The following is a 17237-nucleotide window of genomic DNA, read 5'->3' as shown; positions in this document are numbered from 1 at the left end:
GAACTTTATACCTCACCACTCACTCTAATGAAGACACAAAGAGAACATTTACTCACAGAGCATCACCGGGAGTGGACTGAGCTCCATCCTGTAACTCTAATGACTGACTGAATGAGGTGTGGTGTGTGTTCAAGTCTCAGCACTTCCTGTGGTTTCTCGTGGTCAGATTACACTACGAGAAAAGAAAGAGAGGATAAATGTACCCAGATCTTTAACTTCTCTTTTAGTGTGTACAGGCACTGTATCTGCTCTTCCTTCCTCTTTCCAGAAAAATCTTCAATACTTCTTGGTTTTCTCAAACTCTCACATGCAAAAGAGCACACAGTAGAGACTTCACCGCATTAAATCAAGAGAAGCTTAAAGCGTGACAAGCTACAATTTCAAGGTCACTCATCTTTCATTCAACTTCAAGCTCCTTTCAGTTTAGTGTTTAATTTTCAAAGTATTGCTGGGATATTTATGAATGTTAGTTTCAAAATTATGTGGCCATCTAAGTCAACCCATCCATCCATTATCTGTAGCCGCTTATCCTGTGTAGGGTCACGGGCAAGCTGGAGCCTATCCCAGCTGACTATGGGTGAGAGGTGGGGTACACCCTGGACACCCTGGTTTATTATAAACAAACGGGCGGTGCAGCAATGGCGGCTTTTCGTTTGACTTTAATGGTCCTCGTCATATTTACGAGTTTGTACAGTCTTTCTTCACTCAGTAAGAAAAGGATTTGCTCTGAAGGTGATAGAAGCTTCATAGATCACAGAAGGATACGATTGATGAGTGATTGTGACCGTGATGATGTGATATCGTGGCTGAAGAAATCGCTGCTAGGGACGCTAATCTTTGGTGGCAATATTGACTTCCGCCATGACAGAAGAAAACGTAAACAAACCATATTGACGCGAAGTGTCGATTCTTGCTGGTACTGTTTTGTTTTATTGCTGTTGTTGCCTGGCGATGTTGAAATTCATCCAGGCCCAGCAAATGCTGTGTACCCATGTGGGATATGTGAAAGGAATGTACGTGACAATCAAGTGGCAATTTGCTGTGACTCTTGTGATACCTGGACACATAGAAAGTGTATCGATATGCCACTCTCTGTCTACCGCCGGCTTGGGGAAACGGACCAGGAATGGCTTTGTGACAGGTGTGTACTCCCCCCATTTTCCCGTTCATTCTTTGATGACAGCTCTAATTTTATATCAGGTGGGAAATGCAGATCACCACTTGATGATCCGGACTCATCACTTGGTGTCAATCTAACCTACCAGCATCTACGATCCAAGGGAGTTATCTTTGTTCATCTTAATGTACGGAGTCTGCTTCCAAAGATTGAGGAAATACGCACACTTGCTGGCAATACCAAGATCGCTGCGATAGGCATCACCGAAACATGGCTCGACTCTTCAGTGAGTGACTCAGAGGTAGAAGTGCCAGGTTTTGTCATCGTTCGACAGGATCGCAACCGCGAAGGAGGTGGTGTATGCCTTTATATTCGCAATGACTTTGCTTTTAATCCTAGAAAGGACATTGGTTGTGGTCTTGAATCTGTATGGGTTGATTTGTTCCTACCAAAATGTAAACCAGTCTTACTGGGTGTGTGTTATCGTCCTCCCAAGCAATTAGATTTTTACAGTGTTCTGGAACAACAATGTTTAGAATGTTCTAACTTTAACGACTCTGAGTGTGTCATAATGGGTGATTTTAACACAGATTACAAAGTGTTCGATACCAGTGGCTCGCAACTGCACGAGTCTTTCAGTCATTTTATTCGGATGTTAGATTTGACCCAACTGATCTCCGAGCCTACAAGGATAACTAGTACAACGGCGACAGTTCTTGACCTTATGCTTGTGTCCGATCCTAGCAAATATAGTAGACATGGTGTTTTAGATTTTTGTGTCAGTGATCACTTATTGACCTACTGTGTACGTAAATCAGTAAAACTGCCTGTTAATGAACATCGTGGTATAAAAACTAGATCACTCAAAAGATACAGTAAGGAGAGTTTTATAACCAAACTCCAAGTCAAGTCAAGTCAAGTTTATTTGTACAGCGCTTTTAACAATAAACATTGTCGCAAAGCAGCTTTACAGAATTTGAACGACTTAAAAGATGAGCTAATTTTATCCCTAATCTATCCCCAATGAGCAAGCCTGTGGCGACGGTGGCAAGGAAAAACTCCCTCAGACGACATGAGGAAGAAACCTCGAGAGGAACCAGACTCAAAAGGGAACCCATCCTCATTTGGGCAACAACAGACAGCCTGACTATAATATTAACAGTTTTAACAGGTATAACCCTCAACTGTCCTCATGGGGCCGTCCTTCACAGGAGTGGGGCGATAAAACTCCGACCAGACACAGGGCACCAGGATGGATCAAGCAGGTCCGAGGGGCAGAAGAGGCCAGCATCTCAATCCCAGGATCAACATGTAACTCAGAGGGACAGATGGGGGGGGGGGGGGGGGGGGGGGGGAACTCCAAGAGGTTGACTGGCAAAATGTGTTGTCATGTGAATGTGTACATGAATCCTGGCACCGATTCAAAACTAATTTCTTGAGTGTTGTTGATAGCCTTGCTCCTTTGAAATACATTCGAATCAAATATAGAAGTGAGCCATGGATGACTGGAGAAATTCTGGATTTAATAAATGAGAGAGATTATACTTTTCGCAAATTCAAGAAATGTAAATCTCAAGAAAGACAAGAAGTGTACAAAGAATATATAAAATTTCGAAACCTGGTAACTTACAGAAAAAAGAGACTAAATCTGAGTATATAGGTAATAAAGTATCAGAACTTAATAATCAACCAAAAAAGCTATGGAATGTACTCAAAAGTTTAGGAACATCATCGAAAACATCAAACAATACATGTAATGTTGGTTTAGATATTGATGGTGACATATGCTTTGACAAATTAAAGGTGTCAAATTGTTTTAATAATTTCTTTACTACTGTCGCCTCAAAACTGGTAGATTGTTTTCCAGAATGTAGTGGAAAATATGGCAAACCACATGTAAATTCTTATTATAATTCACTAGGTGTGCCTGAAAACGGTTTCTCTTTCCAATGTGTCACTGAAGAAACGGTCCTCAATCTGTTGTCAAAACTTGAAGTCGGTAAGGCAACGGGTCTCGACCAGTTGTCTCCTAGGTTTCTCAAAGATGGTGCTACGGTCATTGTTGCCCCCCTGACTCATATTCTAAATTTGTCTTTATCAACAGGAGATATACCAGCAGACCTCAAATCTGCCAGGGTTACTCCTCTTTATAAGAAAGGTAACAAGCTCGAAGCTAGTAACTACAGACCTGTTTCAATCCTGAGCACAATATCTAAATTACTAGAGAGGGTTGTCTACAATCAGCTAGACGCGTACCTCCGAGCTAATAAGCTCCTTTATCAATTTCAGTCTGACTTCAGATCTACCTATTCCACTAATACTTGTCTTGTTCACCTGACTGACTATATTAAACAGGAGCAAGACAAAGGCCATTACATAGGCATGGTCCTTCTTGATCTTCAGAAGGCATTTGACATGGTAGATCACAGAATAATGATAGATAAGTTAGAAGCCATTGGATTACAGCGTCCAGCCCTTAACTGGTTCCAGTCGTATCTTCATGATCGCAAACAGATGGTGGAAGTGGGTGGAACACTGTCTTCGTTTGCAGACATTACTTGTGGTGTTCCCCAAGGGTCCATACTAGGCCCTCTTTTGTTTTTGATATATGTTAATGACATTCCATCATCAGTCACCTGCAAATTGCTTCTGTACACAGACGACTCTGCCCTGATTGTCTCGGGCAAATCATGTATTGACATTCAAGAATCCCTGTCTACAGAGCTGGAATCAGTTAGAGAATGGCTGGTAGACAACAAGCTGTCCCTACATTTGGGAAAAACTGAGTCAATACTTTTTGGCTCAAAACAGAAGTTGCACCAGTGCAACTCAATAGAGGTGCAATGTGCTGGAAAAACATTGACATGCTCTGCCCATGTCAAGTACCTAGGAGTTGACCTGGACCAATCCTTATCTGGAGACAGGACTGTAAAGAATATTATTGGCCGGTCAAATGCTAAGCTCAAGTTTCTGTATAGGCAAGCCAAAAATATTAACCTTGAAACTAAAAAGCTCCTAGTGTCTGCTCTCATCCAGAGCCATTTTGATTATGCCAGCGCATCTTGGTACACTGGCCTCACTCAGAAGCACAAGAACAGGCTGCAGTGTACCCAGAACAAAATCATTCGGTATCTTTTGAATGCACCAGCCAGAACCCATATTGGGGCACAGGAATTTGAACAGGTCTGTATGCTGCCAGTTGAGCTAAGAGTCCATCAACTAAAGTTAAATATGGTCCATAGCATCATCCATCATCAGGCACCAGACTATCTCAATGATAATTTTATCAATATTAACCAGGTTTACAATATCAATACCAGATCCAGTAACAATGCTCTGCACGTTCCACATGTAAAATCATTTGGAAAAACATCATTTTATTACTCAGCAATCAAAATTTGGAATCAACTCCCCAACTATATTAAAAGTATTCAGAACAAGTCCAGTTTTAAACTGTTAGTGAAGAATCACCTTTTTAATGGTCTTAGACAGCAAGAAAATAACACTTTTTTTATTTTACTAATTTTTTTTTTAGTCAAAATTCTTATTACTGTTCTGTTATCTGTATAGCTTTTCCCCTTTTTTCACTGTTGTTTAGTTGATCTTATCATATTTCTATCTATAAAAACGTTTGTTATTATCATTATTCATATTACTTTATACTTTTTTTATCATTCATATTACTTTATTTTTTGTGTATTGTCTGCTGTCAGTCAGATTATTTTTATTTTCATTAATTATTTTCACCATTTACATAGTACAGTGAGTCAATATTAAGTCAAATCATAACGTTGCTATTGCTGTTTTACGTGTTTTAATGGGACCACAATGGAAATAAGTGCTTGCGCTTTCTTGTGTAATCCTGATTTTAATGTATTTTGTACTTCATTTTACATTATGATCGAATAAAATCAAATCAAGTCGCCAAATCATTGCAGGGCTGCTATTGCATTGAGACAAACAAAAATTCACTCACCTTCGCACCTACAGTCAATTTAGAGCCACCTATTATTCAAAACCTGGATGTTTTTGGACTGTGGGGGAAACCGGAGCACCCGGAGGAAACCCACACGGGCACAGGGAGAACATGCAAACTCCACACAGAAAGGCCCCCATCAGCCATTGGCCACTGGGCTCCAACCCAGAACCTTCTTGCTGTGAGGCGATAGTGCTAACCACTACACCAACATGCCAGGCTATCCAAGTGTGAAAGATATTTATTTCTGTACGTAGTTTCTCAGAAGCCCAATTCATGTGTGCATTATTCTTGGTCTTCTGTGTTGGTTTATAAATAGAGAAGAAAATATATCAAAACAGTTCAGCTGAAAGAAAAAGTGGAAATAAAGTAAGAGTGTCTGTTTAAGCATAAACGTTTAAGACCGCTCACTTGTGATCTCATTTCATTATCTCTAGCCGCTTTAACCTGTTCTATAATTACTCCAGAGGGAGGTAATACATAAACTCACAGAACACTTTACAGACATCCTAATCTGAAAAAATTCATTTCAGGGCCCTCCTGCCCAGAAAATTTTGAATTTGGTTGATGTGATTTCCTGCATTCTGGTGGATTTCAGGGTGGCCTTTTGGAGATGAACAATCATTGAGATAGTCTCAATTCGCTCAGATTCATAGCTGACACCCTGACTTGGGGACTTAGCTGCCCCAACCCATAAACTATGATAACTATAATGTGCCATATATTAAGCTCCTTAGTGATTGAATCTGGACACCCTGCCTTCCATAAATAAGGAAGGATAACCAGGATAGATATTTCACCACAGAATATTCCTTTAATTAGATACAAAAACACAGATGAATATAACAGAACAATGAATGAATTTCATGAATGCAATTGTACACGTAGGCCGAGACCTAAAGGGCACTTTCCTTTCCTCTGTTCTATGCCTGTTCCTTTTGCAAGCTTTCATTGTATTCAGAGGCTGCTCGCTTTGCAGATTTGAGCAATTTTCCAGACACCTCCACCTCGTAGCACTCTGTGTCAATAAACTTGTTAATCTTGCAAGACATTAGATTCACAAGTGTTTGATGAGACTTCTGACCCCTAAATTCTGTCTTGATGTGACGCACCATGTTGAATGCCCTTTTTCCATCACAGTTAGAATTTGGCAGCACCAATAGCAGCTTCATCAGCTGACAGAGCTCCCTGAACTCACAGGTGTGACTTTGGACAGCTTCCCCCAGAACTTATCAACTGGTAAATTCTTATAATTTGGCACCAGTGCTTCCAGGTTAGATGACACATAATCCAGGACTTCTAAATGGAGCTGTTCTCTGGTATTTGCCTTCATTGCATTTGGAAATCTTTCTGCCAAAATCAAAATCTGCTCTGGTTTCACATCATCCTGGTTCTTAGGATTGACCACTGACAGATTCGTCAAGATTTGATCTCTCACTGGGAATTTTTCCTTTATTTTTTGAAAGCTTCTGACACAGAATGCTCTCGCATCTCTATAGAATTGCTTTGTCTTGTGAATGGAGAGTGCTGATTTTCACATCGGAAAATCACATATTTGATGGAAGATGGGTATGATGTGTTAATAGTACCTGAAGATACAGTATTAATTGAACAGCGGACATTTTGCTCATGTTGTGAGAGAATCTCTTTCAGAGCCTATAAACACAGAAAAGCCCGATGAGTTAGTTGAGAGAGATAACAGGATGGCGTGTCCATTCATTTGGATTGTAGATGGCTCTGGCAAAACCAGAGGTGGAAGTTTGTGCATTTATATAAATAGACAGGGCTCTATATTAACTTTTGAAACCACTTGTCCTGTCGGGCAGGTTGAAAGGAAATTTACTTGTCTGAATGTGAAGTTGACTTGTCCGAAGAAAAATTTGAGAAAAAAAAACGCAAAAACTATTTGTAATAAACTAATTTCACCAGAATTACTTTAACACAATCTATTCACTGCAGAAAAAAATTGGACTCCATCAATCAACTTATTTATGAGAAATTGAAAACCAGAAAATTAAAATTATACAGTATATTTTCATTTTTAAATTATTAACTTTGAATATATATCCTCCACTGATTAATTGTTGTTGTCTAATTATTCACTGTGGCTCCTGTATGGTATTTAATGGTTGCGATGAAAGTTGCAGTGTTTTTTAGGTTTTTGTTGCGATTACATTGCGGGAGGAAGTGAAAGTTGCGAGAAATTGTTGCGATTTTCTCTTTTTGTGATTAAAATTGACTATGTTAAATATTAAGTTATTACTGGAAAACTATTGATTAAAAAACAAAGACACTGAGAAATGGTCCTATAAACAACTTTACCAATATAAAAGATGACCAGGACAACAAAAATGCAGAAAAATAGGCTTTACTTATCCAAATGCACCTGTTAGTTCAAAAGTTAAAGTGCATAGAACCTCACAGCACAACATGAAGTTACCTTAAAATATAATATAAATGCCGCAGCTTTCATGTAAGAAAAAAAAAACTATTAATACTAGTACTGTGTGCAGGCAGTCTCTCCTGAAGACTAAATTAAACAATAATTATAAACTAATAAAATAAATGGCTCAGGCTTCATAGAAGAAGAAAAAAACAATTTGAACAGAATCTCACAGCATGATGCTGAAGCTGCCTAAACAATGGAAAATAAAATACCATTTTGGCAAAAATGTTGACATCCATTAATTTCTTGTATTAAGTAAAAAATAATGTAAAGTACACACACAGTCCTTCACTGTAAACATAACACACTTTCAGTAACAGAATTTAAGCCTACATAAACACTGACTCGCACATGCTGCTTCTCTTGAACGGAAACATTGAAGTAAGGCGGAAGGTAGTTTGTCAACGTCACCTCAAGATGATGCCAACGACTGGTCAAATTTGCGGGAAAGTTGCGGTGATTGGATATAATTGCAACACCGCGCTGAATTCACGGGGATTGGTTGAATTTGCGTTGAAGTTGCAAATCGCAACATCACAAAATCCTGGAGGGTCTGGTAAATGACCGTTTACTTTTCAGCTCAAATACACGAAGCAGTATTGGCCGGTTTCGCAAGTGGAATATTGCGCATTCACACATCGCGCATTCGCACATCGCTCTTTCTGAAGAGAAACATCCGGTGATTCATCAAAATATGTCGAGTGAGATGCTTCGGAAATCATGTGAATAAACTGATAAACCCAAATATCGGCGTATTTTGGCACTTGTCCGAGCGGACAAGTAACTGAGACGATGAACTTGTCCGACATAAAGGATCACTTGTCCTGGACAAGCGGACAACTGTTAATGTCGAGCCCAGATAGAGCTTGATGTACAAACTCTGTCGCCGAGAGACACTGCTCACCTAACGTGGAGTTTCTCATGATTAAATGTACTAGTGCATCTCAAAAAATTAGAATATTGTGAAAAAGTTCAATATTTTTCATCAGTTATTTAAGAAAATGAAAATGTTATATATTATAGGCTCGTTACACAAACTAAAATGTTTCAAGCATTTTTCTATTTTAATTTTAATCAGTATGGCATACAGTACAAAAACATAAAAAAACCCATCTCAAAATATTAGAATATTTCATTTCGAGTTTGACTAAAACAGTATGAACACAGTGTATCTCTCGGTCTAGTTCAGTACACACAACCACAATCATGGGGAAGACTGCTGACTTGACTGTTGTCCAGAAGATGATCACTGATGCCCTCCACAAGGAGGGTAAGCCACAAAAGGTCATTGCTGAAAAGGGTGGCTGGAAAAGGTGCACAAGCAACAGGGATGGCCGCAGTCTTGAGAGGATTGTCAAGAAAAGTTGATTCAAGAACTTGGGAGAGCTTCACAAGGAGTGGACTGAGGCTGGTGTCAGTGTATCAAGACCCATCACGAACAGACATCTTCAAGAAAGGGGATACAACTTTTGCATTCCTAATATCAAGCTACTCCTGAGCCAGAGACAATGTCAGAAGTGTCTTATCTGGGCTAAGGAGAGAAAGAAATGGACTGTTGCTCAGTGATCCAAAGTCCTCTTTTCAGATGAAAGTACATTTTGCATTTAATTTGGAAATCACGGTTCTAGAGTCTGGAGGAAGAGTGGAGAGGCACAGAATCCAAGGTGTTTGAAGCCCAGTGTGAAGTTTCCAGTCTGTGATGATTTGGGGTGCCATGCCATCTGCTGGTGTTGGTCCACTGTATTTTATCAAGTCCAAAGTCAACACAGCCATCTACCAGGAGATTTTGGAGCACTTCATGCTTCCATCTGCTGACGAGCTTTTTGGAGATGCTAATTTCCTTTTCCAGCAGGACTTAGCACCTACCCACAGTGCCAAAACTTCTACCAAATGGTTTGCTGACCATGGCCAGCCAATTTGCCTGACCTGAACCCCATAGAGAATCTATGGGGTATTGTCAAGAGGAAGATGAGAAACACCTGACCCAAAAATACAGATACGCTGAAGGCCACTATCAAAGGAACCTGGGCTTCAATAACACCTCAGCAGTGCCACAGATTGATCACCTCCATGCCACACCACATTGATACAGTAATTCATGGTAAAGGAGCCCCAACCAAGTATTGAGTGTATAAATGAATATGCTTTTCAGAAGTTGGACATTTCTGTATTGTAAATCCTTTTTTTGATTGATCTTAGGGAATATTCTCATAATTTAAGATACTGGATTTCTGATTTTCATGAGCTATAAGCCATAATCATCAAAATTAAAACAAAAAATGCTTTAAATATTTCACTTTACATGTAATGAATATAGAATACATGAAAGTTTACCTTTTTGAATTAAATTATGAAAAAAAGGTAATTTTTCATGGTATTCTAATTTTTTGAGATGCACTAGTATACCTTTTTATCTCCCAAGAGAACTCACATCAGTTATAGTTACTGCTGTATATACACCACCAAACGCTAAGCTTGCAATGGGAGAATTGCATGCAGCTATTTGCAAACAGCAGGGAATGCAATCAGAGGCTGCCTTTATTTTTGCAGGTGACTTTAATCACTCCGGCGGCATGGTGGTGTAGTGGTTAGCGCTGTCGCCTCACAGCAAGAAGGTCCGGGTTCGAGCCCCGTGGCCGGCGAGGGCCTTTCTGTGCGGAGTTTGCATGTTGTCCCCGTGGGTTTCCTCCAGGTGCTCCGGTTTCCCCCACAGTCCAAAGACATGCAGGTTAGGTTAACTGGTTACTCTAAATTGACCATAGGTGTGAGTGTGAATGGTTGTCTGTGTCTATGTGTCAGCCCTGTGATGACCTGGCGACTTGTCCAGGGTGTACCCCGCCTTTCGCCCGTAGTCAGCTGGGATAGGCTCCAGCTTGCCTGCAACCCTGTAGAACAGGATAAAGCGACTAGAGATAATGAGATGAGACTTTAATCACTCCAACTTGAAGACAATACTTCCCAGACTGCATCAACATGTTACCTGCCACACAAGAGGAAATAAGACACTGGACCATGTTTACTCCAACATAGCTGGAGCTTACAAAAGTTCCACCTCTCCCCCATATAGGACAGTCAGATCACCTTTTTCTGTTTCTCACCCCTAAGTACTCACCACTTATCCAACATGTGAAACCCATAGTGAAGACAATAAAAGTGTGGCCACAGGGGACAGACTCTGTGCCGCAGGACCAGTTCAAACACACAGACTGGAATATGTTTGCCATTCAAGCAACTGGTCACTCCCATACAGACATTGAGAGCTATGCTTCCTCTGTACTGGACTACATCTCCACCACCATAGACAGAGTCACCACCCAGAAATTGATCACCTTGTACCCAAATTAGAAACCCTGGATGAACAGAGATGTCCGTCTACTGCTGAAAGCCCACTGCCTTCAGATCAGGAGATGTACAGCCAGAGCTGACCTGGAGCATGGCATATAGTCCAGTACAGAAGGCCAAGCACTGCTACAAACAGAAGGTTGAGGAGCATTTCTCCAACTCCAACCCCCGACGTATGTGACAAGGCATTTAGGTCACCAGTGACAAGTCCAACAACCCTTCCCTCCCATCCTCTGATATCTCCTTTCTCAACAAGCTCAACAATTTCTATGCTCGGTTTGAGAAGGACAACCAGGAGTCTGCATCCAGGGCAAGGCTGACTATAGACCATCAACCCCGAACACTCTCCCCCACTGAGGTCAAAGCAGTGCCAAGCAGGATCAATCCACACAAAGCAGCAGGCACTGATGGCATCCCCGGGCATGTGCTGGGGAGCTGGCAGGGGTCCTGACAGACTTATTCAACATGTCTTTGGCCCATGCTGTTGTTCCAACCTGCTTCAAGACCACCTCCATCGTGCCAGTACCAAAACACTCCACTCCAGCATGTCTCAATGACTACTGTCCAATAGCACTCACCCCCATCATTACAAAGTGTTTAGAGCAGCTGGTCCTAGCACATCTCAAATCCTGTCTTCCCCCCACCCTGGACCCCCACCAGTTTGCTGATCGCAAGAACAGGAGCACAGAAGATGCAGTCTCCATAGCACTGCACTCTGTCCTCTCGCACCTGGACAATGGCAACACATATGCCAGAATGCTGTTCATAGACTTCAGTTCAGCATTTAACCCTGTCATCCCCTCTAAGCTCATCACCAAACTCACAGATCTGGGCATCAGTGCTCCCAACTGCAACTGGCTGTTGGATTTTCTTACCAACAGGCCCCAACATGTTCATTTAGACCAGGAGTGTCAAACATACAGCCCATGGGCTGGATCCGGCCCGCCAGATGGTTTAATCCAGCCCCAGACTTGTAGAGAGAGAATTTCTAAGGATGTCAAAAAAAAAAAGTAAATCTCTAGCCCATTCCTGTGACGACTTCATCTCCTCTCATCTCATTATCTCTAGCTGCTTTATCCTGTCCTACAGGGTCGCAGGCAAGCTGGAGCCTATCCCAGCTGACTATGGGCGAAAGGCGGGGTACACCCTGGACAAGTCGCCAGGTCATCACAGGGCTGACACATAGACACAGACAACCATTCACACTCACATTCACACCTACGGTCAATTTAGAGTCACCAGTTAACCTAACCTGCATGTCTTTGGACTGTGGGGGAAACCGGAGCACCCAGAGGAAACCAACGTGGACACGGGGAGAACATGCAAACTCCGCACAGAAAGGCCCTCGCCGGCCACGGGGCTTGAACCCGGACCTTCTTGCTGTGAGGTGACAGCGCTAACCACTACACCACCGTGCCGCCCCCTGTGATGACTTATGGATTTTTAAAGAAATAACCGAAATGCTCAATTCTGCCGCTAGGGGAAGCCAAAAAAAGCAGCACTGACATAAGAGATCAGGAAATAAACAGCACATTTTAGCAACGTGCCCAGATATGCTGTCCGAGTCCATGCATGGCAGTCTTGCCTCACCACTATTAAGTTGCTATCAAAATTATCAAGAGTGTGTTAGGACTTGGACTGTTTTGGCCTCTAGAGGCCGCTGTTATTTCCTTTTCGTGTCATATTTATTTTGGCCTCTAGAGGCCACCACTGTTCCTGTGTTTTGTGTTTTTTTTTGTTAATTGCCTGTTAGTCCTAATTATCTTCACCTGTGTCCTTAATTAGTTTGTGTATTTATACCCCTGAGTTCAGTCCTCTTGTCACGGAGTCTTTGTGCTGTTATGTTTATCTCCAGTTTCCTTTGTACTGTGTTTTGTGGATCTTCTGAGCTTTTACATTTTTGCCTTTTTCTTTTTGAATTATACTCTTTGTTTTTGTTTTTTTTTTGTTTTGCCTTGGATTGTATATAGTGTACATAGTATAAATAAACCTTTTGTTACTTTTCCTACTTCCGCCTCACGCCTCTGCATTTGAGTCATTCCCCTGGTGGCCTAGTGGGGGTTTGCTGGATCATCACACCAACGAACCAGGTTCGAATCCCAGCAAAACCCTAACAGAAAGACTCCGTCATGACCGACTCAGCAGAGGCTGCTTCAACTGTCTACCCGGCCAACCTTCAGGGAATTATGGCAGCTTTGACATGCTTCGGAGCAACCATGGACGCTCATGGACGTACGCTCACCAGCCAACGTGAGGCCCTTGCTCGCCACGAGGAACTGCTTCAGCAAATTGGGAAAACCCTGGCACAGCTGACATCTCTGCCTGCATCTCCTGATCCAGTTCCTGCTCCTGATCCAGCTCCCACTCCTGCTCCAGTGCCTCCTGCCATGCTGCCTTCTTCACCTCGTGAACCCAGCCTTCCTGCACCACAGAGGTATGACGGCAAGCACAGTGAGTGCCGAGAGTTCCTTACCCAGTGTCAACTCACCTTTGAGCTTCAGCCTACCACCTACACTACGGATCGCCGCAAGATTGCCTTTGTGATCACCTTATTAGCTGGTAAGGCGCGAGCCTGGGCTACTGCTATCTGGCAAAGACAGGGACCTGAGTGCTTTGATTTCCAGCTGTTTTCTGAAGAGATGCTTCGGGTCTTCGATCAGGCAGACATCAGTACCGACGCAGCCCGAAAGCTCATGTCCATCCGGCAAGGAGGAAGCGTCGCAGATTACGCCATCTCGTTCCGAACACTCGCAGCAGTAAGTGGATGGAACGAGACTGCCCTGGTGTCAGCCTTCCACCATGGTCTGTCTGACCCCATCAAGGACGGTCTGGCCTCTATTGGATGCCCAAGTGACCTCGAAACCCTCATCTCACATGCTATTCGTCTGGACAACAGGATGAGAGAACGCCACCAAGCCTTGAGCCCCCCCAGCCTCCCTACCTCTACCTGGAGACCATCTACCTCCTTCAGTGACTGTCCAGAACCCATGCAAGTGGGTCGTACTCGCCTCTCCGCATCTGAGAGGGAGCGCAGAAGGAGGGACAAGTGCTGCATCTACTGTGGCAAGCCTGGTCACTTCCGAGCATCATGTCCCGAACTCTTGGGAAAAGGACCGCCCCGTCCAGCCGAGGGAGGGTTGTGACGGGGCCTACCCTCTCTCCCGGACTCCCTGGTCAAGGAATCTACATCCCGGTCTCCATCTCCTGGGGTGAGTCTGTCCACTCTTGTCAAGCTTTGATAGACTCAGGGGCGGCTGGGAACTTTATGGATATTCACTTCGCCCAAAGCATCAATATACCTACTGCACCTCTTGAAGTCCCTCTGTCTGTGTCTGCCCTCGATGGCCAAGCGTTAGGTGATGGAAGAGTCACCCAAGTTACTTCTCCAGTCTTCCTCCAGTCTCAAGGTCACAAGGAAGAAATATCCCTGCACCTGATTCCTTCACCTGAGTTCCCAGTTATTCTAGGCCTTCCTTGGCTTACTCGCCACAACCCTCGCATAGACTGGGTAACAAGCCAGGTTGTGGAATGGGGCCCTGCATGCCATGCCTCTTGTCTGCTCTCTAGCTCTCCTGTGTCTCCTGCCGAGCCCCCTGATCTCACCGAGTTATCTCAAGTTCCCACAGAGTACTGGGATCTCAAGGAGGTATTCAGCAAGAGCAGGGCCGCCGTGCTTCCTCCGCACCGGGCCTACGACTGTGCCATCGACTTGCTCCCTGGGACTACCCCTCCTCGTGGCAGACTGTTTTCCCTCTCTCAGCCAGAACGCAAGGCCATGGAGGAATACCTCAAAGACGCCCTGGTCTCTGGGTTCATTCGACCCTCCACCTCCCCTGCTGGTGCCGGCTTCTTCTTTGTCGGCAAGAAGGATGGGGGGCTCCGACCATGTATTGACTACAGGGGCCTGAACAAGATCACTGTGCGCAACCGATATCCCCTCCCGCTGATGTCCACTGCTTTCGACCTGCTCCAAGGCGCCACCGTCTTCACCAAGTTGGACCTACGGAACGCATACCACCTCATCCGTATCCGACAGGGAGACGAGTGGAAGACTGCCTTTAACACCCCGTCTGGGCACTACGAATACCAGGTGATGCCCTTCGGACTCACCAACGCACCAGCTGTTTTTCAGGCCCTAATCAACGACGTCTTAAGGGACATGATTAACCTGTACGTTTTTGTCTACCTCGACGACATCCTTATCTTCTCCAAGACCATGCAGGAGCACCGCCACCATGTCCGCCAGGTTCTCCAGAGGCTGCTACAGAACAATCTGTTCGCCAAGGCCCAGAAATGCGAATTTCATGTTCCCGAGGTCTCCTTTCTGGGATTTATTGTACGGACAGGCCAACTCCAAATGGACCCTGCCAAGACCCTGGCCGTCCGGGATTGGCCTACTCCCAAGTCCGTTAAGGAGGTTCAGCGGTTCTTAGGATTCGCTAACTTCTACCGCAAGTTCATCAGGAACTTCAGTTCTGTGGCAGCACCCATGTCAGACCTCACCAAAGGGACAGGTGGATCTTATGTCTGGTCTCCTCAGGCGGAAAAGGCGTTCAGAGACCTCAAGGACCGCTTCTGCACGGCACCCATTCTGGTCCTCCCGGACACCTCCCAACCATTCATCGTGGAGGTGGACGCCTCGGACAGTGGTGTCGGCGCGGTGCTCTCTCAACATTCAGAAGGAAAGCTGCACCCCTGCGCTTACTTCTCCCACCGCCTGAGTCCTGCGGAGTCCCGGTACGATGTGGGGGATCGAGAACTGCTAGCGGTCAAACTGGCCCTTGAGGAGTGGAGGCACTGGCTGGAGGGAGCGCAACATCCATTCCTGGTTTGGACTGACCACAAGAACCTGGAGTACCTCCAGCAAGCCAAGAGACTGAACCCTCGACAGGCTAGGTGGGCCCTGTTTTTCAGTCGGTTTGACTTCACCCTCTCGTACCGCCCCGGCTCCAAGAACACCAAACCTGACGCACTGTCCAGGCTGTTCTCTGCCACTAACAGGGAGAATGAAGTCGGGCCTATTATCCCTGTGTCCCGGATTGTGGCCCCTGTCCGCTGGGGTATTGAGGAGGCTGTTCGACGAGCCCAACGCCAGGACCTCGGTCCTGGGACGGGGCCACCGGGCCTCTTGTACGTCCCACATCAAGCCCGGGCCAAGGTTCTCCAGTGGGGTCACTCTTCCCCTCTCACCGCCCACCCGGGAGCTCGGAGGACCCTGGACTTCCTGAAAAGACGCTTCTGGTGGCCTAACATGGAGCAGGAAGTAAGGTCATTTGTCCTGTCCTGTGAGGTTTGCACCAGAACCAAGAACCCACGACAGCGTCCCCAGGGTCTCCTGCATCCTCTGACCATTCCCCGGCGTCCCTGGTCCCACGTGGCAGTCGACTTCATCACGGGTCTCCCTGAGTCACAAGGTAACATGGTCATTTTGGTCATTGTTGACAGATTCTCCAAGGCCTGCCGCTTCATACCTCTGTGCAAACTCCCCTCTGCTCTTGAAACAGCGAAACTTATATTTAATCATGTCTTCCGAGTCTTTGGTCTTCCACAGGACATCGTCTCAGACCGAGGGCCCCAGTTCTCCTCCCGAGTGTGGCACGGGTTCTGCAAGGTCATCGGAGCCACTGCCAGCCTCTCCTCTGGGTTTCACCCACAGTCCAATGGTCAGACGGAGAGGCTCAACCAGGACCTAGAAACCACCCTGCGAGGCCTGGCTATGGATAACCCGACATCGTGGAGCACCTGGCTGCCATGGGCAGAGTACGCCCACAACACCCTGCAGTCATCGGCCACCAAGCTGTCGCCATTCCAGTGCCAATTCGGGTTCCAGCCACCTCTGTTCCCGGACCAGGAGGAGGACGCGGGGGTGCCCTCGGTCAACCAATATGTGAGACGGTGTCGCAAGACCTGGAGCAAGGTCAGGAAGACCCTCATACAGACCTCCAGAACCAACCAGACTCAGGCCAACCGCCATAGAAGACCTGCACACACTTTCCGCCCTGGGCAGCGGGTTTGGCTGTCCACTAAGGACCTTCCGCTGCGGGTGGAGAACCGCAAGCTTGCTCCTCGCTACATTGGCCCCTTCAAGGTGGTGCGCAGGGTGAACCCTGTCTCCTACCGGCTCCAGTTGCCCCGGACTCTGAGGATCAACCCCACTTTCCATGTTTCCCTGTTGCGGCCTGTACTGACGTCTACGTATGCCCCTGCCCCTAGGAACCCCCCACCCCCCGCATCTTCCAGGGGCAGACTGTGTTCACTGTGCATCGCCTGCTTGACTCCCGCCGGGTCCGCGGCGGGTTGCAATATCTGGTGGACTGGGAGGGCTATGGTCCTGAGGAGCGCTGCTGGGTTCCTGC

At 45.3% G+C, this 17237-nt stretch overlaps 2 protein-coding genes across 2 annotated transcripts in view; both read right to left on the bottom strand.

The window, feature by feature from the left end:
* Positions 1-87, bottom strand: part of LOC132885950 (cell adhesion molecule DSCAM-like) — a 172694-nt gene extending 172607 nt beyond the window's left edge. Inside the window, exon 1 of the mRNA XM_060920484.1 lies at positions 57-87. Coding sequence (XP_060776467.1) covers positions 57-87 — 31 coding nt within the window. The remainder of the gene's footprint in view (positions 1-56) is intronic.
* Positions 88-94: 7 nt separating this feature from the next.
* Positions 95-17237, bottom strand: part of LOC132885941 (uncharacterized) — a 450234-nt gene continuing 433091 nt past the window's right edge. Inside the window, exon 31 of the mRNA XM_060920476.1 lies at positions 95-172. Coding sequence (XP_060776459.1) covers positions 137-172 — 36 coding nt within the window. The 3' untranslated portion in view covers positions 95-136. The remainder of the gene's footprint in view (positions 173-17237) is intronic.

This window comes from Neoarius graeffei, chromosome 1 (assembly GCF_027579695.1).
Source record: "Neoarius graeffei isolate fNeoGra1 chromosome 1, fNeoGra1.pri, whole genome shotgun sequence".
Lineage (NCBI taxonomy): Eukaryota > Metazoa > Chordata > Actinopteri > Siluriformes > Ariidae > Neoarius > Neoarius graeffei.
The sequence above is the reverse complement of the archived record's forward strand: the minus strand, read 5'-3'. Positions and strand labels throughout refer to the sequence as shown.